This window comes from Ursus maritimus, unplaced genomic scaffold (genome assembly GCF_017311325.1).
Source record: "Ursus maritimus isolate PB19 unplaced genomic scaffold, ASM1731132v1 scaffold_15, whole genome shotgun sequence".
NCBI lineage: Eukaryota > Metazoa > Chordata > Mammalia > Carnivora > Ursidae > Ursus > Ursus maritimus.
In genome coordinates, this window is record NW_024423897.1 from 16,688,959 (window position 1) to 16,716,177 (window position 27,219).

Sequence of the window (27,219 nt, forward strand, 5' to 3'; positions counted from 1 at the left end):
ACACCACCATCATCTTGAACGGGAGGCAGATCCGGTGCCGGGGCACGCATGTCTACCGTGGTCCCGAGGAGGAGGGGGACATGCTGGACCCAGGCCTGGTGATGACCGGGACCAAGTGCGGCTACAACCATGTGAGTCCCTGCCTCACTCGGGGGAGAGGGAGTGACTGACAAATGTGAGCTCTGGAGGGAAGGTGCCTGGGCTCCAATCCCACCTTCCCAGCCACCCCAAGCCTCAGTGCCTTCCTTTATAAAGCATGTTAGCAATAGCGTGACCCACCCCATAGAAATGTCGTAAGGATTAAATGAGAGGATCCGTGTAAACCACTTAGAGGGGCTTGCTATTATCCCTTTTGTCCTCATCATGCATTATTATATGACTTATGAAATAAACTAGATGCTAGTCCAGAAGCCTAGGGAAAATAGGGCACCTATCTCAGGGTTAACTGAGAACAAAATTATAAAAAACATGTGAAACCCTTGGTATAGGATCTGGCATAGAGTAGACTGCTGTCACCATCATTATTTTTAAGGATAATATTAAAATTAGTGCATATTAATAAACAGTGAAGTAACTAACATATAACCAACACATTAATATAGAACGTAATAACACATTTACTATATTAAATATAAATTTTAATAATATAATGTTTGCTATTTTTCTCCCCGGTCATGAAAGGAATGGCAGAATTTAGTCAACTATCATCCCGTCCTGGCTTTTTTGGCCATTTTCAGTTTTTGGCTGTAATAAATAACCGGAACGGAGTTGCATTTCTGAGTCCCATATGTTCTTAGAACCGCAGCCTCTTGTCGGCCAGACAGTGTCCTTCCATTGGACTGACAGTTTGGTTTCCTCCTCACTACAGATCTGCTTCGAGGGGCAGTGCAGGAACACCTCCTTCTTTGAGACGGAAGGCTGCGGAAAGAAGTGCAACGGCCACGGGGTGCGTGTGCCCGGGGTCCTGGGGCTCCTCTGCGCCCATGTTGGTGGGGACGGGCCCTGGGGGGCGGGCAGAGCCCTCTGGCGGGCTGACACCCGTGCCCTTCCCTCGCTCCAGGTCTGCAACAACAACCAGAACTGCCACTGCTTCCGGGGCTGGGCCCCGCCCTTCTGCAACACGCCCGGCCAAGGGGGCAGCCTCGACAGTGGGCCCATGCCCCCTGACAGTGAGTGTCTGGCCTGCTCAGGGCCTCTGCCCACTCTTGTGAGGAGGGGTGGGTGGTATGGTGTAGACAGAGAGTGAGTCCACTCCGCTGTCATGATTTTGTAGATGAGGGAACAAAAAGGCGGTGGTGGGCACATCTCAGTTGCTCTTCCTCTTATCATTTCTACGGAGGAGGGTGACACACCTTGGGCGAGGGAGAGATTAAGAGAGATCATAGGTTACTGACTAATCCCATCTAGTTTTGGACAGTGGGGTGGTGACCAGCCCTTCCGAGCACATAAAAAGAACCATGAACCTGGGACACATAACAGTGGTTCAGATTCCTTGGATGAACAAAGCTTAAAATGAAGACAGACATGTGGAAAAATGTACAGTTTTTAGTGTAAATCACGGAGATTTTAGCCCTTTGGTTTCCAAGCTTTTTTTCTCTCCTTTTTTTTTTAACAGCAAGGTACTTTTATTTGAATGAAATCTTTTAGAGAAGAAACCCCAACATATAAAACAGATAAAAGTCGTGTGCCACTGGTGTATATATATTTTGTACATTTAAATTTGTCATTTGTGAGAACACTGAGTCAGTGCTGATGAAGCCAGATATGAAACTGTGGATTATTTGTGAGACTCGTAATCTTAGACCAGTCTCAGCCTCTCAGCATTGTGGGTTGGTTGCTTTGTGTCCAGAAAAATCATATTCGGGCTGAAAAGTGGTGGTAAGTAATAATAGATCTTGAGCTCCTTGTCTCAAAAGGGACTCTTCAATGAAACAGAAGTGGCTGGAGAAGCTTCATTATGAGGTCTGTGCAAAGCAAGTTGACCTGACTGTGGAAGCTAATATTAGTGGTTTCCCAGTGGTACCTAACGTGTGTGTTTCATTATACTTCTTAGTTAAAATAAATAACACAAATTAAATGTAAATCAAATATCTGAAGAAGAATCAGGAATACAGTGTTTGAACTCCACTGCTGTGGCCTGAACAGCTTCTGAATTTCTCACTTGGGTTCTGTCTCTGGAAGGTGTTGGTCCTGTGATAGCTGGAGTGTTCACGGCCATGTTTGTGCTGGCGGTCCTTTTGCTGGTCTACTACTGCTGTAAACAGAAGTACAAACTGGGCCAACTCAAGCCCTTAGCCCTCCCTTCCAAATTGAGGCAACAGTTCAGGTATGATGGGGTGCCGTGAAGGACTTGGGTCTACTTATGGGTCATAAAGCTTTCTGTAAGCAGAACCTGGTAAAAAACAAAAAACAACACAAAAAAAAACCCTGATGGTAGTGGGTCTAATTCAGAGAAGGCAGGTGAGCTGTCCATGCCGCCATCTTCCCTTCTGCCCTGCTTTTTACCACCATGGCAAACATTACTAGTTGATCTTACTGGAAGTACTCTCTACGGTGGTCACTTCAGAATCACCAGAAGAATGCCTCTCACCAATTCAAGTTGGAATACAAGATGAAATTTGCCATCCTCTTTGTAATTGTCTGGATTTCCATTTCAAAGAGCAGGAACCTGAGGCAACCCAGATGGACCGACCGGCCTAAGTCAGTCACAGCGGTAGCTGGACAGCCACTCAAGACAAAGGCTTTTTTTTTTCTCTTTCCCAGCGATTCATTCCTTTGGATCCTGGGATTGTGTAGCTTCTGAGTCCCCTATTAAATTACGCCTGTTCTGGAGAGGATTTTAAATCCCAAGCTTACCTGGATCGAAGCCTGAAGGGACTTGGTGGATAGATGGTGACATCCATGCGTCTCCTTGAGGGAGAAAGTTCTCAAAAGGGTAAAGAGAAGGTGCTGAGGAAAACTGTTTTGTAAAGGGCAGCTCTCTTTCCTTGAGAGTTCTCCACTGGCCATATAGTGTCTCTACAGGTAGGGAGCCAGGATTCAGGGGGACTAATCCCACTTTGTCCAGAGCAGACTCGGTGGAGGGGATTTAGCTGCTTGCTGGCTGTGCTGGGCCAGAGGCAACTCAGGCACCGACCCTTGATGAACACCTCCCTCTTCCTTCTCCCCCATTCTTGTTACTAGCTGTCCCTTCAGGGTGTCTCAGAACAGTGGAACTGGCCACGCCAACCCAACGTTTAAGCTGCAGACACCCCAGGGCAAGCGAAAGGTAAGGGCTTTGGCATCATTGCACTTTGAGGCATTTCTTCTATCCCCCAGGACCCTGTTGGATTTTCCTAAGAGCTTCTGTGGGCCTGTGGGATTGGTAATAAAAGCCACTTTCTTGGCTTGAGAGAGATTCTTGTCCCTGACCCCTGGGCACCTGGGGAATTGACAGGTCAGCACATCCTCCCTTTGGCCTCTGGGTTTGCAGTATATTGAGGATTCCTGTTTCTCAGGCATTCCTTGTCTTATGCATACAGATGACCAACACCCCTGAAACCCCACGGAAGCCCTCCCAGCCTCCTCCTCGGCCCCCTCCAGACTATCTGCACCTTGGGTCCTCACCTGCGCCATTGCCCGTGCACCTCAGCAGGACTGCTAGGAACTCCCCAGGGGCTGGGTCCCAAGTAGAGAGGAAGGAGTCATCCAGGAGGCCTCCTCCAAGCCGGCCAGTTCCCCCAGCCCCAAGCTGCATCCTCTCCCAGGTAAGTGGATTCTCGGCAACCCAGGACGAGGGCTGTGCTCTCAAGGCGCAGGCCATGGGGAGCGACAGAGGCTGTGAGGATGGGACTCTGCGTCTGGAGCGGACCGCCTTCCCTGCGTTCTGGTAAATGCAGGGAGCACACAGAGCATGAGACCGGCGAATGTGGAGAACCTGACTCCCCAGGCGGCCCCCAAACTACAGAGGATTTCCTTCTGGGTTGGCCTATTTTATGACAGGCCACTCCTTCTGCCCCAGTGAACTTCTGTCCGTTCCCTGTGCTCCTCTCGGTCTTGGCAAATGCTTTGTCTTCTGCCTGGTACCCCCTTTCCTCTTTCTGCATGGCCAGCTCCTATTCATCCTCAGATCTCCTCCTAGAGGCCACTTCCCCCAAGCCTGAGTTCAGTGCCTCTGTACTTCTCTCATCGTAGCACCTGTCCCACCACATTGTAACTTCTAGTCAGGAAGTCTAATGGGGGATGCTAATTCGAGGGCAGGTCAAGGGGCAGGGGCCCCTGGGAGGTGGGAGCCACCTGTCGGCAACCTGTTCACCTGGCCTGTCTGTGCTCGGATAGCTTCTGTCAGTCCTTCCTTTGTGCCTCGGAGTCTCTGTGTCCAGATTTCCTCTTCTCACAACACCAGTCAGGTTGGCTGAGGGCCCACCCTCATGGCTTCATTTTAACTTAATTGCCTCATTAAAGTCCCTGTCTCCAAATACAGTCACATGCTGAGGTCCAGGGGCTTAGGGCTGTAACATAGGACCCAGGTCTGACTCCAGACCATTTACCACCCTGTGCTCCAGCTCCTGGTTTAGGGCTTGGGGTCCCCTGAGCTGAATGAGACACCACCTGTCTTAGGGGCATTCAGGGTCCAGATCTCTGCTCCACCACTTGCTAGCTCAGTGATGGGACCACCCTGGGGAGGTGGTGGTGAAGCTTTGTATTCTCTGTTCTACTCCCTACCAGGCAATGGTGAGCGAAGCCAACACCGGCTCTGTATCACAGGGCTCACATTCTGCTGGGCAAGAGACCTCAATATGTGTAGTTACACTGGGGATCAGTGCTGTGAAGGAGAGGTTCAGGGTTCTCAGAAAGAGAGTTATAGGAGGACTTGACCTATTCTGGGAAATCTAAGAAGGCTTCCCTGAGGAGGTGACATTTAAGCTGAAGGCTGAGGGATGAGTAGGAATTAGCAGGCTGTGAGGGGTGGGGGAGGAGAGAGTGTTCCTGGTCCAGGACCTGCTGAAAGGGAGCTCCCTGGGGCCGGAGGAGCTATGAGATGAGGCTGGAGAATCAGGAGGGGCCAGACTGTGCCGCAGACTCCAGTCAGGGCTTTGCTCTGCATTCCTTGGGAAAGGGGCAGTGGTGGGGCATGGTGACATGATCCACTTTGCCATTTATGAGGATTGCTCTTTGGGCTACATTGTAGGCCAAAGCAGGGTGCAGGGGCTGGGAGGGGCCCACAGATGTTTCTGGGACTGTTCCTCTTCTCTCAGGCCCTGAGCAGGGATTACATAGGTGTGTTCACTTCGTGATTATTCATCTAGTTGTATATTCATGATTCACATTTTTATATGCATATGACACTTCAACTTTAAAACACTGGTTTAAAAAAATGGAAGGTTCACTCCAGCCGCAGTGTGAATCACTGATCCGAGGGGCTGAGACTGGGTGCGTGGACATACTGGGCAGAGGCTTACATGCTTCCCAGAGCAGAGATGATGGTAGCCTGGAGCAGGGGGTGGCAGGAGTGCTGCATCGAAGCTGACGGGAGACATGTACGAGAGAAAACAGATGGGACTTGGGGAACAATTGCCGACGCCCCCAGTGTCTGGCCCGTGCAGCCTGGCTGATGGAGGTGTCGTCCCGGGTAAGCAGTGGGCCAGAGCGCCTCAGGGTCTGTTTCTGCCTCTGGAAAACAGTGCTGGCTGAGGCCCCTGGTCGAGCCCAGCTGGGTCCCTGCCACGTGGCCCGTGGCAGGGTACTGCTCTGGGACGCCCGGTGCTGCCATGCCCATAAGGCTCCTACCCAGAGACCCGCCCCCCCCACCCCCGCTCATTTTGCACAGCAAGCGGCTTGGGAACATAGCATTTCCGCACAGCAACCTGACATCTGCTCCCAGCTGTTGTCTCCCTCAGAAGGTCTCTGGCCTGGCCTCCAGCAGACACCGCCATTTGGCAGCTGTCTGGGCTGGAAGGGTGGGGGATTGCGTTGTCCTTGGGGGCTTTTTGGTCACAAGTGTCTGCTATTCTTCTCTTCGTTGAGCTTTAGTTTCTGTTCTCAGTTTGCTGATGTCTGAGAAGCTTCTTTCCCCAAATCCCACTTCTCTGATTTGCTCCTGCCCTCTCCCTATGCTTGCTTTTTGGCCATTGTTAGGTCTGCTAGTGACCTCAGGAAGGGGAACAATCAAGCACTGCAGGCCCTGGGACTCCCAGCGCCTGGAATTGGCTTCTGTCTCCCACCTCATGGCCTTAGGGATCTGTGCGTGGTGGTATGGTCCATTCTTTGCCCTGTTTAAAAAAAAGAAGAAGAAGAAGAAGAAATACATATTTGAAGAATTTTGACTAGCTCGGAAATTTATTTTTTTAAAGATTTTTAAAATTTATTCATGAGAGAGAGAGCACGTGAGCAGGGAGTGGGAAAGAGGGAGAGGGAGCCCGGATGTGGGGCTCTATCCCAGGACCCTGGGATCATGACCTGACCCAAAGGCAGATGCTTAACTGAGTGAGCCACCCAGGTGCCCCTCAGAAATTTATTTATTCAACTAATATGTGTTGGGTGCTTACTGTGTCCTAGGCACTGTTCTGGAAGCTTGATCTCTCTTAGTGAGCCAAATAGACAAGGACCTCTGCCCCTGCTTCTGGTCTCTTGGGGGGTGGAGAGGTAGAAAAGAAGAAATAAGTAGGTTGTATGGTATTTTGGAGGGGGGTAAGTGATGTATATCCCCCCTCCAAAAAAAAAAAAGTAGATTGGGATAAAAGGGTCTGGGAATGCTGAATGCCAGGGTGGGGGGTGTTGTCATTTTAAGCAAGGTCGGGGAAGACCTTATTGAGTTGGTGACAAGACGATATAAAAGCACAAAGGGAAGAATCCCTTTAACAGCACCACTCAGAGAAAACCAATGTGGAAAATGTGGTTTCTTCTGTTAAAAAAATTTTTTTTTTATTTACTCAAGTAACACACATGTATGCTCATGTTAAAAATAGTTGACTGTCCCCTGGATGACCCCCTCCCCACTCACACCCCATCCCTAACCTCCGTTATCAGTTTGCTCTTCATCCTTCCTGACTTTCTTCCGCACACTTACACTTACACTTGTGCGGCCGCAGGGGCAAGGTGGTGACTTATTCTACATAACCAACCTTTACAACCTGCGTGTCAGCTTGCAGTGACTCTCGATTATTCCACCTTGGATGCCCTACTTTATTCTTTTTAAATACCACTTCATTTGTCACTATAGGACCTTACTAACTTGTCTACTGACGGACACTTTGGTTGTTTCTAATTGCCTTTGCTGTCACAAACAGGGTTGCAAGGAACATCCTTCCAATTTCGTTTTTGTGCCCCTATGCAAATAGTAAGAAGTAGAATGATCAGATTGGAGAATGACCATTTCTCATTTTAACAGATAAAGCCAGCTTGCTCTCCAGAAAGGCCTTTTCCTGAGCACGTAAACACATGCGCACACAATTTGTTTTTCAATAGGACCATGCAGTCTACCCCTTTTCTCCTCTGATTTGGATCGGTAATATATTGGGAGCATTTTCTTTCAAACAGGCCCCTCTGGCCTTTGAGTGAGGCTTGTGGCTCTCTCCCCAGGATTTCTCCAGGCCACGGCCCCCGCAGAAGGCGCTCCCGGCTAACCCGGTGCCAGGCCGCAAGAGCCTCCCCAGGCCGGGTGGCACGTCCCTCCTGCAGCCCACTGCCACTACCCCTCTTCAGCCCCGGCCTCTGGCAGCACCTGTCCCAAAGGTGAGTCCTTGGAAGCCCTCAGGGTGTAAGCCAGGGCCACGGGCCTTCAGGAGGCAAGAATGTGGTTGAGGAAACAGACCAATTCATGCGTCTTTTGGCAGGGGTGAATTTCCAGAACAAAAGCCAAGGACGAAAGCTGAGTGTTTCTTGGTGCTTGCATGACTATCCCTGTGAGTTAGGGTTGGAGTTTTTTGGTTTCCTCTGAAAGGTGATGCTTGGGAGCCTGAATATGGTGGCTTCCAACCTGGGTCTACAGCTCACCCACTGAACGACTCTGAGCAAATCACTCTCGAGTCTTGACTTCCTTCTCTGGAAAGAGGCAGTAAGCAGCGGCAATAGTCAGCCCCATCAGGCTGCTGTGAAGGTCCAGGCAGTTAGTTTCTAGAAACTGCCGGCCTATGGGAGGCTATTTACAAATGGCCCCTCTTCTTTCCTCTTCCCTGGGGTTGATGTTTTCCGGCTGCCGTCCGGGAGTTGAGGCAGAAGGAAGGAGGCGAGGAAGTTGGCTGACGGCCCTCCGTTCCCACCAGGCCTGGGAACTCTGTGGGTTGAGCGGCAGCTCGAGTTGGGGCCCCACCTTGCCTCTTCCTGGGGAGTTGATAGTCTGGACGCACAGATGTGGCGACAGACTTCTGAGGGAAACCCTTCTCAGCCAATGGTCTTTCTGACCTGTCGTAAGTAAGAGGACAGCCCCCATTGACGCCACCGGTCAGCGTTTAGCTGACCTCTCTCTCGCTCTCTTCCCTTTCTTTCCACAGTTTCCTGAATACAGATCACAGAGGGCCAGGGGGATGATTGGCTCGAAGACCTAGACCCCTCTACAGGGGCTTCTGCCTTTCCTTGAGGACTCTGAACTCCCCAGAGGATCCGTGGCCATGAAGTCTGGAACAAGCATGTCTGGCCACCTCCAAGTCCTTCCCCCCCTCGTTCCCTCCTCCCAGAACCACCGCATCTCTGAAAATCTCTTTTTTGACTCAGTGCCTCCTTGGCTTCCTGGGAGGCCCAGAGAGACTACTATCCAACGGCATCAAAGTGTTGTTTTGTGCAATATACTGCCCCAGGGAAGGGAGGAGAGAGCATGGAAGAGGATGAATGGTGGCTTCTTCTCCAACCTCCCTTTGGCTGGCCTGTCTCCTCAGAGGTGCCAGTGGCGATGGTCTGGGCTGTCTGAGCTGGTAAGCCAGCTTCGGGAGAGGGCCTCTTCAGTCCATCAGCCCAGGACTTAGCTTGGAGAAGCCATCCATCCATGTCCTATGGTGGAGGGCATGCATCAGAGCTTTCCATTGCTTCTGTCTTCCTCGAAGGCCCCAAGCTAGACAGAGGCTGGACGTTTACTCATCCCTTCTAGCTCTGAGATTGAGAGGGGTCAAACCAGCCTCCACTGTGGCCCCGCCCAGGGCTTGGTTGACGTCACCACTCCTGGGTCTGTGACCACATGTGACCAAGAGAAGTCCCTTCCCCTCCCCAAGCCCCTACCGCCCCTTGTTCACACGGGTCCCCCTGACTCTGACAGGTACTATTTGTGGGCAGTGTAGACAGCAGAGGGAGCACCAAGCTTGGGCCTCCTCTGAGCCAATGCCAAAGGTTGCGGCTCTCAACTCGGAATCATTCTTGGTTGCCTTTTGTTTTCTTCTCTTTCCAAGTGCTCAGCACTTTTGATTTCTCCCTCAGAAATTTCTTCTTCCCCGCTCAGACCTACCTAATGTGTGGTGCTGTGGTGAGTGGGTTTTCAGCAGTTCCAGCCTCTTGGAGACCTGGTGCTTGTGACCTACACGTGAGAATCCTGCTTTAAGTGTCGGCCACTGGATTTCCTCTGTGGTTCTCAAGAGTGTCGTAAGAGCGTCGAAGCTTTATTTGCCATTGTGTTTGTGACCTCGGCAGGGCGAAGGTCTTACCCTCTACTCCCTGATGGAAATCTAAGGTAGGTCCTCAGGGATGGCAGCAAAGGGGGCAGAACCCTCGCCTGTCCCTAGGTCTGGTCACTGATTTGAGGCACGATCATTGCTCTCTGAGCGAGAGCTGACCTGTCTCTAGAGATCCATAGAGAAGGAGCAGTCAACGGTCTTGACGGAACAGAGTCTGAGCTGGGCACACCAGGTTTTTTATCGTCCACTTCCTTGTGTTCTTTCTTCTGGTCACTGCCCTTATCTGACCTTTACAGAAAGAACTTGGAGCAGCTGGGGAAATGCCACTCCAATGGGTACTACCCCCCCAACCCCCGCCCCGGAGCCAGGAAGGAAGGCTATGTGGTGCTCTGCTAAAGTGGACGACTTGTCACTGGACATGTCCTCTGGTGACGGTCTCCCGTCCCCAGAAGGGTGCTGTGCCATCCCCACCTCCTGCAGTGAGCCATTGTTCGCTCTTGAAAACCTCAACGCAAGGAAGAAGCTTGAGCTTTCACTCCCAACCACCAACCCAGGGCCCCCTTACAATTCTCTGAATACAACAGGTGCTCAATAGATGTTCTCGGGTTTTAGACAAGTGGGAGATTTGGCAAATGCACCTGGGGACACACATGGCGTGGATTTAGAAAGATCTCAGGAAAATGAGGCTCTTTTCCCTCAGGTAGTCTGATATCCATGCCTCTGTCTCCCAGACATGGGCCCTGGCTGGTCCCCATAGCCAGGTTCCACCTTCCTTGCTGCCTGATGAGGTCAGAGGACAGCCTTCCGTGTAATTGCGTTACTCCAGATGTCCCAGGCCACAAGGTTGGGTCCCAGGAAAATAAAGGTGAAAACACCGTGGCAAAAAAAAAAAAAAAAAAAAAAAAAAAAAAATCACTCGTACCCACCCGCGTGCCTCACAGACGTTCCTGTGGTACTTGCAGCTTGTCTCCCATACAGGAGGAGGTCGAAGGCTCCGAAGTGAAAATGCCACAGCCATTGTGGTTGCATGAGCCTTTTGAACATGAAATCCACCCTCCCTGCACCCATACCAGAAAGAGCCCTGGGTTGTATTTTCTTGTTTTTCTGTTTTTGTCTTCTGTTATGTTATTCCCACCTCCATCCCATAAAATTGTACTGTGAACTGGAAGAAGGTTGAATTTTTAAAATTTGATGGAGACTTTTGGCAGCCGGTTCTATTTCCGGTTTCACTTCTGGCTGTGTTCAGGGACCAGGAGCCGCCGTTTTGGCAGGCCAGTTAGGCTCCCCGGGAGCAAGAGCGACCAAGTGCTCCTTTTCCCTCCTGCGCCCAAGTGCTGCTTTGAGGTGACAAGTAAAAGCAAATAGGGCCTTAGGAGGGACTTTATTGGAAAGGATTACTGCAAGGCGGGGAAAGGGAATCTGCAGTCCGGGCAGGGGCTGTAGCAGCAGGGAGAATGTTCAGGTGAGCTCCTACAAGATCTGCGAGCATCTCAAAGCTCAGAAAGGAAGGGCCTTTTCTTTGATCGACAGAGTGGACTTGGCTAGAGAGAACCGCAACTGGGGCGTCCTTGCGCTCAGCCTCCTTGGGAAGGGGCTGCTGCGGAGGGCTGTATGCTGGCTCAGGCTGAGTGTGGGTCCAAGTTCAGAGTCGGGCGGGCAGGAGAGGAGCCCAACTAAAGCTTGGTGGAGTAAACCAGCCCTTTGTTCAGACGGAGCTGGATATAAATCTTTTTAAAAGCTAACTTAGCCTGCCAGGTTTACAGCCCTGGAAATGTTTTTCTTAAGAACCTGGGAGCCATCTCTGAAATGTAAACCTCAAGGGAGCTAGCACCCTATCTCCCTGTCTCCCCGTCTCAGTGGGAGTTTTATCCCAGGTGCCTGGCTCCAAGTTGTAAGTACCTGCTTGCCATCTGTTCTTTTTAGCCTTGTTTACTTCTCCCTATAAAGGCTCTTTTCTGCCCCAGCTCTGAAATGTTCTCAGATCTTACAGGATTGGGGGAGCCCCTCCTCCATACTGCAGGAGCCCCTTGCTATCTCCTGCATTAATCTTTTTGAATAAAACCTCCCCTTGCCTATGTCCAAATTTGTTCTTATTTGGCAAAGGGTATGGGAGGCTTGCATATTTTACATTGGGGACCAGTTCTAAAGTCACGATTGTGTTAAATATGTGTATAACAGCTCTGCTGGACACCCAAGGGAATGCCGACTGGAAAGGTGCCCCATCCCTAGGGAAGCTTGCTAAGAGGGGTTCTGCAGAACCCAAGCCAGTGTCCCCCAAGTCACCCTTCTGTGCATCCTCTCACACCATCCACTGTGTGTACGTCTGGGATCTGGGGCAATGTGAATTTTCTTTTTATTTGGAGATCGTTCACGGAAAACAGATCCTCTCCTCTCTTGTCCTCCTATTAATTGTTTACAATATTTGTACATCTATGCAAAATACTTGAATGGGCCATGGTGCCTTTTTCCTTGTTTGTATTTAATTAAAATAAATTGTCATTTGAAATGTTGTCTGGTTTGGCCATTCTTTTTTGTTTGCTTTAATCTCCCACTGCTCCGCCTGGATAAGATCCATCCCACGAGGACTCCTCATGAGAGTTCCCACAAAGCCCGCAGTCCACCGTCCAGGCCATAACAGAAGACCTGAAGCTGCAGAAAAGCCTGGGTTTGCCCATGACCAGTCGAGGGGGCTGTTTGTCTTTGCACCTGACCCGGGATGGTCTATTTCAGTTAGGTCTTGGGTCACTAAAGCCATGAATGATCCTGGGATTCTCTGCTATGTTTCTTCTCCTGCTACACTATAGTGTTTAGGAGACAACCAAGATCCCGTGTTCACCTCCTCATCTTACTGCTAGGTAAGATGCACTTCAAAGTGGGGAGAGACTTGCTCCAGGTCTGTTGGGCTGGGTGGACAGGTACAGAGCCAAAGCTAGGGTTGGGTAGGCTTTTGGACTCCAGAGCCCTGTGTGATAACAGCTCCCATCCATTAGCGCCTCTTAGTCTGCAAAAGGACTTCACCCTTATTCTCTCATTTGATCCCCATCTCAATTCTAAGGTTCTCCAAGAGAGAATCATAATAACCATGAGAGGAGGTAACATCTACTGAGTATTTAACATATGCTGGCATTGTATCCTACTTTCTTTATGTGAATGATCTCATTTAATCTTCACAAAAGCCCTGGGAGGTCTTTGGTATCTGATTCTATCTTTCTAACTTCTCAGGGTTTTGAGATTGCCTAAGGATTTCAAAGGCATCAAACACAAATGCTTTGACTACTACAATGCCTGCTTGTGACATCAGCCCTTGTCCAAACACCCCTGCCCGCTTACCCCCACCATCTGAACTTGCCGCTGTGTGGCCTCTGCCAGCCGGTCTCTGCTGCTTACTAGATGCATGAGAGCGGATGAATTCCAGAACCCTGAGCTTCTTTTTGCTACGCAGTGGGAATAACACCACCCTCAAAAGTGTCGTGATCACTGGAAATGGTCCACGTGACAGCACCCACCTGTCCCCCGCACAAGCCAGGTGCTCAGAAACTGGAGACTACGGTAGTTTTAGAGTTGCTCTGCGGGACATGCCAGGGGTTCATGAACACCTGCTCTGGATCGAGAGCTGGCCCCTGAGAGAGTCTGGGCAAAGAAGGACGATTGGAACAGTTTTGTTCCTTCATTCAATAAATGTTTTTATGAGTGCTAACTATGTGTTGGGCAGTGAGAATAAGCAGCAAATAAAGACCAACTCTCATGGGGCTTCTGTCCAGACAAGGGAGACAGCACAGATCACTAGGAAAGAAAAGAACAAAGAGATATGAGCTTTCGTTTAGCCCTTTGGAGAGACACTGTCTGGTGGTTACGCCTCTAGGCTTGGAGCCAGATAGCAACTTTGATTCATCCCGGCTGTGTGACCCTGGGCAATTACTTAACCTCCCTGAGATCCTTTCCTCATCTATAAAATGGGGATTCAACAATGTATGTACCTTAGGGATTTGTGAGGACTTAACGAATTCCCATGAAGCTCTTAGTACTGTGCCTGGCTCCCAGTACGGGCTCAGGCATTAACAAGGGATGAATATCGTCAACCGACTCTTCCCAAACGGCCTTTCCCACTGCAGTGAGGGTGTGGCCGCGAAAGCTACCGCAGGGACTCACTTGGCAGCCACAACCCTCCAGAGATTGGGGACCAGCCCCCCAGCACCAGACAAACCAGTTTAATTGTTCCGCGTCCAAAGAAGGCCAAGACGCAAGTATCGAGTAAACACACTCAGAAGTCTTTATTCTTGACCCTGCAGACCATACTCTCAGGGCCCTTAGATGACTGCCATTCTCAAGATCCAACATGTGGCATTGATTTCAGTTACAGACAGACATCCACGTTCATTAAAACCCGGGGATTCAAGGCTGGAGGTGAAGGGGGCCAGTCCGTTGGTGAGCTGAGCCTTTGGAGCTTCAAGGCCAGCAAGAGTCGGGCCCGGGTTTGGCTGTGCTTAGGGCATGGGACATCAAAAAAGGACACAGGTACGGGGTTACATAGGGGAGGCTTTGCGCCCACCTGGGGGCTGAGGATCAAGCCTTCCCTCTTTCTAGATATACTGGCTCTCTCACTTCCTTCCAATGGTCCTTCCACCAACTCCCATACTCTTGGAGCTAGAAAGAAGACAGGAAGGATATTATCTCTCTCTCCAGCTGCTCTGGTTTTTTGAATGCTTCTGGTCAAATATGAGGGGACTAAAGGCAGTCCCCAAAGGAGGTGGTGTTAGAACAGTCATGACCTGCTGCTTCCCAGGGCGGGGAGCTCGTCAGTGGCACTGGGGGCTTGGTGGCCATCTGATCAACAGCCAGAAGGCACCCCACGCCAAGCCTACACCCCACTGGTCACTGAAGTTCAAAGCTGATCCCACTGCTCAGGCCTCTAAGGCTACCTGCCCAGAAATTACCCAGCACCCCTTCTACCTGGGCTCTTAGTTGGGCACCAGAGTAAACACAAAAGTTAGCCCCAGGTTTCTAGAGGGCCTAGGGCTGCTTTCTGCCAAATCCTGACATTGCTCCTCTTTCTCCCCATCTCCCCAAATCATATTTTGGTTGACTCCTTGGGGAAAAGGAAAGTGCATTCTGCCAAATTCTGTCTTGACAGCCAGACTACTTTTAAGAGCAGTGCAAACGCTGTTCTCTTTCCAGAGCGAGGCAAAACGAAATACCGGGCAGCGCCAGCAGGGCTTGGCTGTGGAGGATCTTTCGTTGTCGTTGTTCTTGCCATTTTGTTTTGAGTTCTAAGGTAATTGCCCGAATGTCTCAGTGACGACTCCTTAGGCTAGAGAGAGAGGGGGACGGAGGGGGCGGGGCTGGGGGTAGAGTGGACGGAAACGAAGGTGCTGACCTCCAGGCTGGAGCGCTCGGGGAATGGGGCTGGTGGAAATGTTCCCTGAGACATCAGGTGGTTTTCACAGTGAGAAGGTCAGCTGAGGTCATGCTTTTGTCTCCAAAGATGAAGCGGCGAAAGCAGCAGGACGTCTCACATGAGCTGTCGGCGCTGGATGGAGAGGCAAGATGAACTGCTGTCTGGGCCTCTGGGAACGCGCCGCACTCATCCTTGGGCCGAGGAATGGGATTCAGTCTCAGGAGAGCTGGTGCTGAGGACTTCCCGACAACCAGCATCGCTGGGAAGGTCTTGGCCTGTGCTACATTCAACGGGTCAGATGCTCGCTTCTTCCCAGCAACACAGCGACAGCACCGAGGAAGCAAGTGGGAAGGGAGGTCCGGGGACCTGCTGGCACCGATGTATTTGGTCACTGAGGCTGTTTCCACGAAGTTCTGCCACCACTGCTCCCTGGGTGGGGCTTTTTCTTCTGGAAACAGTGATGAGGTATAAATGAACATCTCAAGAAAAGAGAGCCCATGGGTAACTGTGGTGGTGAAAATAACCAGGTGCCTCTGAAATGGAGAGGTCAGGCTGTACCATGGAGCTCACTTCTCACTCATGTATTCCAAGCTTTAAGAGTGGATGATAAATACTTTGGGCTTCTCTTCTGGTGATGGGGTGCTGGAGAGTTCTATATTGTCCACAAGGACATTCTTATCTTCTAGTCTAATGGCAGTGGGCTCAGGGGTGGGAGAGGGGGTTGGGGTTTTGTGCATGTGGGGCAAGCTGGTCTGGCTGATGTCCAGGTCTTTGAAGGCGTGAAGCATGAACACACCCAGAATGATGGTGACAAAGCCAGCGAGGGTGCCTACAATGTCCACGGCCGACATGCTGTACCATTCCTTGAAGAGGATGACGGAGGAGGTAACCACCACCGTGGTGAAGAACACATAGTAGATGGGGAACACCAGCGAGGTATTAAAAATGTCCAGGGCCCTGTTGAGGAAGTTGACCTGCGTGCTGAGAGAAAGTGCCAGGATGAGGGACAGGATGTAGGGGAGGGGGTGCCGCACCACGGGCATCCCCTGGAAGAAGTTCTTAATGGTGATGCCCAGACCCTTGACGGCGGACACGGAGAAGGCCCCGATCACAGAGCAGATGAGGATGTATATGAGGATATTCCTCTGTCCATAGCGTGGGGCGACGACGAAGATGAGGATGAGGCAGACCACCAGCAGAAGCACGGCAAACACGATGTACCCTTCGGGAGGGGTGCGGGTGGGGAGAGACAACCTGAGCTGCAGAAGACCAGGTCGTTTCTGGAGCCCTCTACCCGTGGTCACGGGATATAGCGCTAAGAACTTGGGCTCTAAAGGCAGACAGACGCGGGTTCCAGGCCCACGTCACAGCTTCTTAATAATTTGGGCAGGTTATTAATTAAACGGCAAGACCGCTGTTCCCCTATTTGTAAAACACAGCTAATAATTTGTGGGGTTAAATGAGAAAATGCATGCTACAAGACTGTGCCGTCCCCCCCACCCCCTCACTAATCCCCAGTGTGATGAGGCCTTTGGAAGGGGATTAAGTCATGAGGGTGCGCCCTCATGAACGGGATTAGTGTCCCTGTAAGAGAGGCCCCAAGAGCTCCCTCGCCCCTTCCACCACACGAGGACACAGAGAGATGGCCACTTATGAACAAAATCTACCAGGGCCTTCCTCTTGGACTTCTCAGCCTCCAGAACCGTATGAAATACATTTCTGTTGTTTATAAGCCCCCCAGGCTGCGGTGTTGTCATGGCAGCTGAACACACCCGGACAATGCACAGAACGTACTTAGAACCGTGCCTGGCACATAATAAACACGTAATAAATGACATCAATACACATGGGGCTGGGAAGCCTGTGAGCTAACCCCAGGACCAGCCCCCCGACTTTCCTGCTTTCGCCTCCTTCTCCTCCAGGTGGCAGCACCTGGCATGGTCAGCACCCAGTTAGACCTTCCCCGGGGTTCATCCCCCAGGGCCTTCCTGCTCAAGGGGGCTGGGAGCCTACCTGTGTCTTTCATCTTGGCAGCCATCTCAACGACGGTGGCGACCTTCTCTTCCTCGGGGGCGTGTATCACCATCACCGTGCTGCCGGCCACACAGATCACACAGCCCAGCTTCCCCAGCAGGTTCAGACTCTCTCCCAGGAAGTACGAGGACAGGATGGCACTGCATGTGGACATGGGAGAGAGGGATTAGCAGCCAGGCCTGTCCCAGCGTCCTGAAGGAAAGTGGGGGCTGAGCAAGCATTCATGGAGAAGAAGAGACAGGACTCAGTACTCTCCCCCCAAAACGTTTGAAATAGGAACGTATTTTTGGGAGGGTTACAGTGTGTGCTGGAGGAATCGGCATACGTGTGGATTTCTTTCGCTTTAGAGACTGAAAGGATCCCCGAACAGAAGAGTCAGAAAAGCCCTTCAAGGCATTCTTGTCTAACTTCTATCCAATGAGCACATCTTCCCTTAACATTAGGAACAGGCTGCTTTCAGGCTTGGCTTGTATACTTCTGATGGCAAGCAACTCACCCCTTCACAAGGCAAAGGAATCTATCGTAGGTTCATTCTAATTACCAAAAACATGGTGGTGTCTACTCATTGTCCTATTTCTATTCCTTGAGTTGTACAGAACAGATCTATTCCTTCTTCCGTTTGTATATGCCAATATAAACCACCACGATGACAACTGCGGGCACTACGTCTTGGGCATGTATCATGTACTAGGTATGATGCTAGGAATTTTCTACTTACTATAGCTCATTAACATCTCACAGCACTTGGAGAAGTAAAATATACTATCCCCATTTTATAGATGAGAAAACGGAGTCTCCTAGAAGTGAAAATAACTTGGCCAGGTCATACAACCGGTAAGTAGCAGGGCCAGGATTTTACCTAAATTTCTGTCAAATTATAAAACCTATGCTTTTTCCCTCTACACTTTATTAAAGAGAATCCCGTGACTTCCCTGAGTTTTCTCTTTCCTGGACAAAACACCATCAGTTTCTTGCTATTTCTTGGTGACATGATTTTCATTCCCTTCACATCCTCAGATGCGGTGGCAGAGGTGAGGGAAGAGGGCAGGAAACTGGGCAAGACAGGTGTGATCGCAGGGCAGATTTCTGTTTCTTTACGAAGGTAACATGAACTTAGGGTAAAAAGCAGTTAGCTGATCTAGGATTGAATTCCTCCCCAAAATTCTGGTTTAAGGTATCAAGAGAGAGGGGATTGATGTCCAAGCTCCTTTGAATGTCTTTCATCTCTCCTCTAAAACTACCAAAAACATTTGCATTCAAGAGAGTCTGGGGCATTTCCATAGGCAGAGGTCACACGGTGGAGGATTCCCTACCTCTCCCAACTTCCTGGGAAGGGGAATTTGTACATTAATCAGATATGCGATAGTGCCGTCACAGCTACGTCCGCCAGCTGTGTAAAGTGAGTCATCCCTCTGTTTGCTTTTGATTGTGTCGATGTTACAAAATTGTCATCAAGAGGGTAAAACAAAACAGAGGAAACTGTGGGCACTGGGCGTGGTTCGCTGGGATTTACCAAGGCTCCCAGGTTAAGCCAATAATCACAGCCAGCTTCACATGGGGCTCTAAGACCCCCACGGAGGAACTACGCAGTTAGTTCAAGAGGAATGTGGCAACGGGAAGCCTACATAGTTAGTCCTTGAAGCAATGCCTTCGGGTAGGGAGGATTAGCTTCCCCATTGAGCAGATGGGGAAACTGAGGCTTGGGGTAGTTAAGTGACTGGCCCATGGTAATGCAGCTACTAAGAGGCAGAGCTCAAGGTGAGAGCTCAGGGAAAGCTGCTCTCAAGCTCGTGCTTTTCAACTTGAACGCTGCTCCTCTCGACACACCAGAAACGCGGACGTGAGACGTTCAACGTGGTGGCGCTGGAAGCCCTGCCAACAGGTCTGGGCTTGGCCTGCCCCTCTAGTGGCCAGTCATTTGAGGGGATGCTGGCACAAGAGGCAGCAAACCATCCGAGGCTCAGGGGCTCTGACCAGCCCAGTGCCTCTTCCTGGGAGCTGGGACCGACCCAGGTCCCTGATTGCAAGTGGCAGGCGACCCCACTTAGCAGTTCCAGATCTCGACAAACTGAAAATAGGAAGGAGGCAGAGACAGCAAGAGAGGGGACAATAACCTTATGAGGACGCTCAGCGCTCCCAGAGGCGTGACGACTGTCGCAGGAGCAAATGCGTAGGCCCCGAAGTTGGCAACTTCACCAGCAGCCACTAGGAAATGAAGGGAGAAAACAGGCTAGTGTGGCTTCGAGGCACCAGGTCCAGCCCAAATTAACCCGGGTGGAGATAGCTTCATTTAGTGATCAACCATTCACAGAATCGTATGCTTTCCCCCTAGCGCATCTGATCAGAAGGTCAGGCCCGGACTCCCCTGATCAAATCCTTCCATTTTAAAGATGGGCAAGCGAGGCCCAGAGTCCAAGGTCACATGACATGTTTGTGGAAGGACACCTTGCTGTTCTCGAGGCCCCTCGGCTTCTAGTGCAGGCCACAGTTAAGCGTACCTCAGGGGCTGCAGATGTTTGGTCTGTATCTATAAGGTACATTCTAGAAAGTGTTAATTACCAAAACAGGAACAGTTAGAAAAGTTATTGATTCTCCAGGTCCCAGTGGGTCGTGAAGCCATCCGTCCCAGAGGAACTATGGGCAAGTGGTTAGAAAGTCTGACGTCCCCACCGCACCTAATTCTCCACATTTGAGTTTCTAGTTTGTAGACCCCTACAAGTGCATTTTCTGTCTCTGCTGGGAGAGAATGACCTGGGTCTGCACTTTGAAAAGAGAGGATGAATGGGATAGCCCTGGTTAAGACTGGGATCAAAACCTGACTCACAAATGGAAAGCTGGCTGATTTTCCATTTAAAGAATTAGGGTTTGAAAGACAGCGAAGGTGGGTGGTGAGCGGGGGAAATGTGTGAATGTGCAAATCCGGGCAAACTCTCAGTGGCAGACCAGCCACGCTCTGAGTGAGCCAACACACTGCCTGGGGAATGGGAAAACTGGCGGAGGAGCCCCAAGAGACTCCAACTGGCAGTGATGACTCTCTCTGTTTCAAGGGAAGTTGAGAAACAACACCTCTATCATTAGCAGCAGCTCTCTACAAGCCTCTCTGGGGACACGTGTTCCCTGGAGGAAGGACTGACTTTGGGTGGAAAATGTGATCTGAAATGCAGGGAAGGTGTTCCACCTACGAAGATGGCCAAGGGTTTCCCCCTTGAGATTCACACTTTGCACAGTGAAGATAGAAATGCCCTCATCCACCCTTCCTTTCATCTCCAGCTCTGCCATCAATGGGTCAGTGTTGTTAGGAAAGAGCCCACTTACTGGTGAGAAATCCAGCCCACCACATGGCATCCTTCAGGTAGCCATAGCCGCCATCCACTGTAGAAAGGAATGGACACAAAGTGAGAGCTTGCCATGCTTTCTCAGGCACTTTTCCCATCTCTACCTTCGCTCCCCAGTCTTGAAGGGTTCAACCTATGTGCCCTGTGGTTAGTCCTCTGGGCGTGCCTCTGGGTCCCCTCCTGGGTGCCTTTATCCACTCCCAAAGTTTTATACACCATCTACGCTGGTGTCCTGACCTCATATATGTATGTATACTGAGCCTTTCTTCTCAGCCCACATGAATGTCCAATTGCTTACCTGACGTCTCTTGGATCTCTCATAGGCATTCCAAACTGTCCTAAATAGAACTCTTGATTTTAAATGCTCCACACCCACCCACCTACCAAAGGAAACTCAGTCAGTGGTACCTCCATGTACCTGGTTGCTTAAGCCAGAAACCAGGAAATCACCCTCGACTCTCCCACTCCTTCACCTTCTGGGTTCCATCCAACCTGCTATTGCCCTCTCCAAAAAGCATCTCGCCTGGCCCACTCCGCCACTGCCACCCGACTCCAGGGCACTACCCTCTCTGGCCCGGGGTGAGCCAACAGCCTCCCAAGGTCCATCCAGTGCCACTCCCATCATCCCTTATAATGCTTTCCCTCATAGCAGCCGATGGTCTTTAAAGACTGTGAATCATACTGTCACTCCTCAGCTTGTAACAGGCCAATGGCTTCCAGATACTCTATAAAAGACCAAATTCCTAAACAAGCCAGTTCATAGCTTTGACCAAGTTCACATGTCCAAAGGCATCTCCTGCCACTCTTCTTACTGTCTAGCCAATCAGGCTTTCGCTTAGTCCCTCCAAAACGATGAGCTCTTTTTGGTCTTAAGACCTTTGCTTTTCCATGTCAGGAACAGTCTTCTTAGCGATATTGGCTTATACCTACACTCATTCTTCAGGACTTTGCTTGAATGTTGCTTCTCCTAAGATGCCCTCCCTCTACCCCTTATCTCTTTTATTTCCCCCTTGGGATTCTCTTTCATCACACCCAGCTCTTCTCCTTCGTGATACTTATTTATAATTTGAGTTAATGTATTTATTTTCTGGCATTTCTCCCACTAAAATGGAGACACTATGATGCCCGGAATTGTGTTTTTTTAGTTCACATGGTGGACTTTTGAACACTTGTCCAGAAGTACAGGGTAGAGCAGCAAAGACCATTGCTCCCATCTTCCTCCCCACACCTCACAGCTCTCCATTTCAGAGGGCACCTGGCTCTAGACCTGGGGGTCCAAACGGCCTGCCGGGCCCTCCTACTTAGATAACAGTAATGCCAGTACTCCTGCTGACTCTGGGCCAAGCCTCTTTGTAAACACACTACCTATCTTCAAAAGAATCCCAGCGGATGGAACTGTTCTCAACCCCATTGTACAGATGAGGAGGCAAAAAAAAAAAAAAAAAAAAAAAAAAAAAAAAAAAAAAAAAAAAAAAAAGAAAGAAAGAAAGAAAGAAAGAAACCACTTCCCTTGCCCAGGATCACATCACCAGGGATGGAAGAGCTGGAATTGGAACCCCAGGACTCTGCTTCCAAAGCACAGTGTCCCGCAGAACACTACCTTGAGCATGTCTGAACTTGGACCATCATGATCCCATAAACCTGCTCGTCCTGCATTCTTCATCTCAGAGAACAGCACCCTCTTCTCCCCAGTTGCTCAAGTCAGAAAGCTGAGTCAGTCTCGACTCTGTTTTACCCTCTCCTTGGAGCCGCTCAACACTAAACCCAGTAAGTTCTACCTTCGAAAGCTATCTCTGGACTCCACCACGGTCTCCGTTCCCACTGCAATTCCCCTGGCCTGAGTTCTGAGCTGTCTCTCTCCCCTAACTGGTGTCCTAGGTACCAAGCTTGTCCCCTGATCCATTGTCCACCCAGCAGCCAGGAACCCTTTCAAATAGTAAACTGAACTATGTCTCTCCCCTGCCTAAAAACTTTGTCACTTAGAAACTCTACGGCTCAGTTTATAAGACCCTTCACGATCTGGCCCTTCCCTCATCTCTCCGCCCCCGGCCCCATACTCCAGCCATCCTGAGCTACTTTCAGCTTCTAACATCACTCATGCTCTCTCACCTCTGAGCCTTTGCACACGCTGTTCTTTCTGCCTGAAACACCACGTCCTCCTCTTTTACCCTTCACCTGGCCATCTCATGTTCAGGTCCCAGCTTCCAGATCACCTCTTATAGAAAACCTCCCCTAACCTTCCAAGCCTGGGCTTTACACGCCCTTCCAAAATATTCCCAAAGCGTCCTGTATTTTCTCCATGATGAAGAGCATGTCATACACTGTGGAACAGTTGCCCATGTCTCCCACTCCACTCAATGCCTTACGGGGCGCTGGGTCCCCATGTCCAGCGTGGGACCTGGCACAGCAGGTAAGCAGTGAATGATAATTAGATGAACGAACTCTTTTACACATGATTCCTTTTCTCCAGAATGGGTTCATAGATATGCCCCTTATTTCCAAGCAAACAAATCCCTTGTGGACAGAGACTCAATAATTCTTTTGTGGCCTGGGAGGGGCCCCCATCTGAGAGGCCAGGAAGGCACAGTAGTGTGTGACACTGCTATGGGCAGAGGTATTTGTGTCCCATTTGGCAAGGAAGTCGTGGCATTCCCAGGATGCCAGAGCTGGAAAGAAATAAAACTGGACTAGATCTGCGGTTTTGGTTTCTTGGCCCTGAGACGTTTCCTTACGTGTACCCCAGTTAACTTATCTTGAAGTTCTCCAGAAATGTGAGATCTTAAAGGGAAGTCTCCTGTGGGTGGATTGGATTCCCAGGGGGGTTGACGATGAGCCTTTCCTGACCCTGTAGGCCAGGCTCTCCAACGGCCGCAGGACCCCCCTGTTCACGGGGCTGGCTGGGGGCTCAGCTGCCTAGCACCCCACGCCCGCCCTCCCCGCCAGGACCCTACCGGCCCGTGTGGCCCCGGAGGCCACCAGTCGCTGAAGGCCTTTCTTCTTGAGGATGACACTGCTGCCGATGAGGAAGCTGGACAGGAAGGCCAGGCCCAGACCAACGTAGAAGCTGTAGTTCTGCCGGAACCTCTCCTTCCAGCCGTGAGAGGTGACATTGCTGGGCACCTGGGGGCTGAGGTCCCCGACGATCTGGCACAGCACTTCGTGGGAGGAGCAGTAGAGGCTGATCAGGGAACCTGGACGGGAAGACCACGATAAGAGAGTCACGCTGGGGACATCTGAATGCTTTCAAAAGACTGGACCGGCTACTGTTTCAGACCCCATGGTTCAGCTGCAGCGGACCTCCATCCGCGGGCCTCCATCCGCACCGTGGGCCTCAACCGAACAAAAACAGACAACATTCACTGAGTGCTTCCTCCTGGTGAGGGGTCTTATTTGCATGAACTCATCCAATTTTTATACCGTCTGTCAGGTAAGCACCGCCTTGAGTTCCCATTTCACAGATGGGAAGTAGAGGCCACGAGAGGTCAAGCACCTTGCCGAAGAACACAGACTGACTCCAGAACGCAAGCACATAACCACTAAGGTGTACTGATGCCCCCCACACCAAGCAGGGTCCTCCAAGCTCTCAGGAATCACTGAATCCAACCTCCCACCCTTCTTAGCATCCCCTCCCAGCCTCTGGACCTCCCACATCTCGGGATCACACAGGGATCTTCCCCTCCAAGAGGCCTCGTCACTTCCATACCCCCACCTCCAGCCACAGTGGAGACTCCTGACAGTTAACCTGAGGGAGTGAGGCTAGAGAGCACGCAGTCCCTTCTCGGCCCGAAGATAACTAAATAGGAGCAGCCTCATGGTTAGAACCGACCATTCCCGGCCTTCGTCTAAGACCTCCGGTGCCTGTGGTCAGCGGCAGGGGCCTCCTTCATGCCTCAGAGGGATTGGTGTCCTTGACGCCCCATGGCGCGTCTCTTCAGTTTGCCTTCCAAGTCCTAGAGATCCTGGGAGTCAGAATCAGCCCTCATGCCCCAGAACCCACGAACACTTGCTTGTCCTTCTGGCACAAACGCCAAGGACAATAGGACAAACTTGGGCCTGAGGGGCAGACCCTCCGTCAGGACAGCTAAGCTGCCAAGTTCAGTAAAACCACGTAAAGCACAGCCACGTAATCCCCCAGTGCCAGGAGTCTCACACTCGTCCACTCTGGGGCTTTCCATGAGCATTCCTACCATGGAAATGGCGCAGTGATCATGTCTAGGGTTTTAGCGGAAGAAACTGGGGCCCTGATAAGTTCGGTAAGCTGAGTAAGACACTGGTGGTACGTAGTGAAGGCAAGTTGTCCCCCAAGTCCATGTGATGCCAAAGCCATGCTCTTAACTGCCACTGACGCCCCCTGAGCAGGCAGCAAGGGCAGGCTCGGGTTTCGTTTGGCCTCTTGAGGGTTGTTTTAAACTATGAATTCATTACTAAGATTTACTATCAGATTTCCCATGAAAATTCAGCTTTCGAGCTGCCTCTGTTTACCTTATCGAGCACGCCTTCCCAGAGCTGACCACTGACGGCAGCTGAGAGCAGGTGGCCCCTTAGGACATGTTCTTTGCAATCCCCCAGAGTCCGTATCTGCTTCCCTTCAGTCATTTTGGTTATGTGCTCAGCCCCCGCAGGCATTTGAGTTTGTGACTTTTGGTGGTAAAAGGTCTTTTTCAAACTGTGGGGCACAAAACTCCAGGCTCCTGCCAAGGATGTAAGCCTGGGCCAGGCCCTTCTCCTCAGAGCAGGGAGAACTACAGGCCAGCAGTAGATGGGCCTCAAAGTGCAAGGTCATGCAGCTCTGGCATTGGTGTATCTGAATCTTAGAGTGGCATCTCGGTGGAATAAAGTAAGGGCGATGTTGACCTTTCCACAGACGCATAGAACAATGGCTCTGGGAGAGCCCTGAGAAGACAGCCTGCCTAACCCTCTTGCAGCCAGGAAAACTGAGGCCATGGGAAGGGGAAGGACTGGCTTGAGTCTCAAAACAACCTAGCAGCAGAGCTGGGCCTGCAACCCACCAGGGGACATCCAGGTGTCTTGTGCAATGGGAGGAGATCTGTTTCCCTGACGCCTGTGTCACAATCAAGAGAAGGTGAGACAAGAAGCCATCTCCATCCCTACTCAGATTCGGTCTGACCTCTCACTCCTGTTCCTCAGCTCTGACAGTCAAGTCTGGGGAGTTCCCTGAACACAGGAAATGAGCCAGAGCCAGGACATGGGCCAAGGAAGGTGACTCCCAAGAAGGCCAATCCCATTCCCACCCCCTTCACCGGCCCTCCTGAAGGTACATCTCCAGGAGGTGGAGCCAAAGGGTGAGCTTGCCTGTTTTGGGGAGGCCTGAAGCACCCCAAGACACAGCAGCCTGCGCTGAATTAAGTTTTCCCATAAGGACAACAAGAAAAAGAGAGAGGGCTGATGACCAAAGAAAATCTAATTCTGAGGAGGATGCTCATTAGACAAAGGGGTGTTGGGCCTGGTGATCCCCACTTCTCTTCCAGAATGTGCTAGGACCAGGGAGCATATTCTTTCCCAGGGGAAGGTGAGGCTGAAAATGGACTGCACTGTTGGTCAGGAAACCAAAGCCAGCCAACACCCACGGAGCTGGCTTTGAACACTTCACTGGGCAAGAGAAGTTAGAGAAACAGGGCTATGCGACAGGCTGCCATTGCAAGAGGAGATAGGAAAATGGAGAGATCGAGTATAGTAGTGTGAGTACAGGTTTGAGGATCCAAGAGCCCTAGTTTTATATTCCCCTCCCCCACCACAGGAGCTTGAGCAAATTATCAGGCTTTTCAGAGCCTCCATTTGTTTCTCTCCTGAAAGGAGACAGCAAGGTAATAATTCCTACTCGCCCTCCAGAGTTAAGAGTTAAATGAGATAACGCAGGTAAAGGGCCTCGTCTACCACCCGGGTCCTGGTAAGAACTCAACGGTAGAGCTCGGGGTCTTTCCTTACCCCTTCCTGGGTTGTTCTTTCCCTCCTTTTCCTACAAGGTGTGTGTGGGTTGGGCGGTGGTGAGTGTCTGTGCCCCCTCCCTTGTCTTCGGTGGGCCTCAGGGAGATAACCAGACCTGGGCAGGTACTAGAGCCCGAAGCAACTATACCTAAGAAACCCCCGGGAACCCCCACCTCCCCCCCGCCCCACCTCTGGCTGACCAGCTCCAATCAATTTCGCCGCCTCCGCCTCCTCCCTCCCCACGCGTCCGCGTTCCTCCGGATCCCCCTCTCAGCTCCCCAGCTCTGGAGGAGGGGGAAGTCAGCCAGATCCCTGCTCCTCCCCCCAAGACGGGCCTGACCACAAGTCGCGCTGGCCCAGCCCTCCCCTGTTTGGGCCACCGCAGGAGAGGACGAGAGGGAAAGGCGCGGCGGGGAAGGGAAGGCGCGAAGCGCAGGGCGCACCCGGGGCCCCTGGGGGGCCCGCACGCACCGTTCTGGCAGCTGGCGTTGCTGGCCCGCAGCTCCATGGGCCCTGCGCGCACGGACCGACGCGCGGGCGGCTGGCGCCCCGGGCTCCCCGGCTCCGGAGCAGGTGGCCGAGACTCGTCGCGGCGTGGCCGGCGTGCGAGAAGCTGCCGGGGTCGGCCCCAGGGGTGGAGAGAATGACGCGCCCCAGAGGGGGACGGTCCCCGGGGAGGAGTCACCCGGCATCTCGGGCAACTCCCTGGGTCGGGGGCCCAGGGCTCCAGCTGCCCGCAGAGGAGCGCACGCCCTCCCGGGATGCGGAGGCTGCCGGGCTCCCCGAAAGGGAGTCACCGCGTCGCGCCCCCGGTAGGAGGCAAGGGGGCGGGTCCCCCGGAGCCTCCGCTCCCGAAGCCCGGAGTGCACCCAGTTGCGTCCCCAGGACAGAGTTGAGTCCCGAGGGGTGGGAGAGGGGGACATTTTCTGGC

At 51.5% G+C, this 27,219-nt stretch overlaps 2 protein-coding genes across 7 annotated transcripts in view; one reads left to right on the forward strand and one right to left on the reverse strand.

The window, feature by feature from the left end:
* The window catches only part of ADAM19 (ADAM metallopeptidase domain 19), a 79,398-nt gene extending 67,310 nt beyond the window's left edge, over window positions 1-12,088 (forward strand). For 3 of the 6 annotated variants that reach the window (XM_040630365.1, XM_040630368.1, XM_040630367.1), the window contains 8 exons: window positions 61-131; window positions 869-946; window positions 1,061-1,169; window positions 2,182-2,326; window positions 3,184-3,268; window positions 3,522-3,746; window positions 7,561-7,713; window positions 8,472-12,088. In XM_040630365.1, coding sequence (XP_040486299.1) covers window positions 61-131; window positions 869-946; window positions 1,061-1,169; window positions 2,182-2,326; window positions 3,184-3,268; window positions 3,522-3,746; window positions 7,561-7,713; window positions 8,472-8,525 — 920 coding nt within the window. In that variant the 3' untranslated portion in view covers window positions 8,526-12,088. The other 3 variants (XM_040630366.1, XM_040630364.1, XM_040630363.1) reach the window with 3 other exon arrangements.
* A 3,437-nt stretch (window positions 12,089-15,525) lies between these two features.
* NIPAL4 (NIPA like domain containing 4) lies at window positions 15,526-26,980 on the reverse strand. Its single transcript, XM_040630200.1, is given in 8 exon segments — window positions 15,526-16,195; window positions 16,987-17,147; window positions 19,122-19,212; window positions 20,323-20,379; window positions 23,294-23,533; window positions 26,760-26,879; window positions 26,882-26,911; window positions 26,914-26,980. Coding segments are annotated over 8 exon segments (1,395 nt in total). The 3' UTR covers window positions 15,526-15,566.
* Window positions 26,981-27,219: the final 239 nt, after the last annotated feature.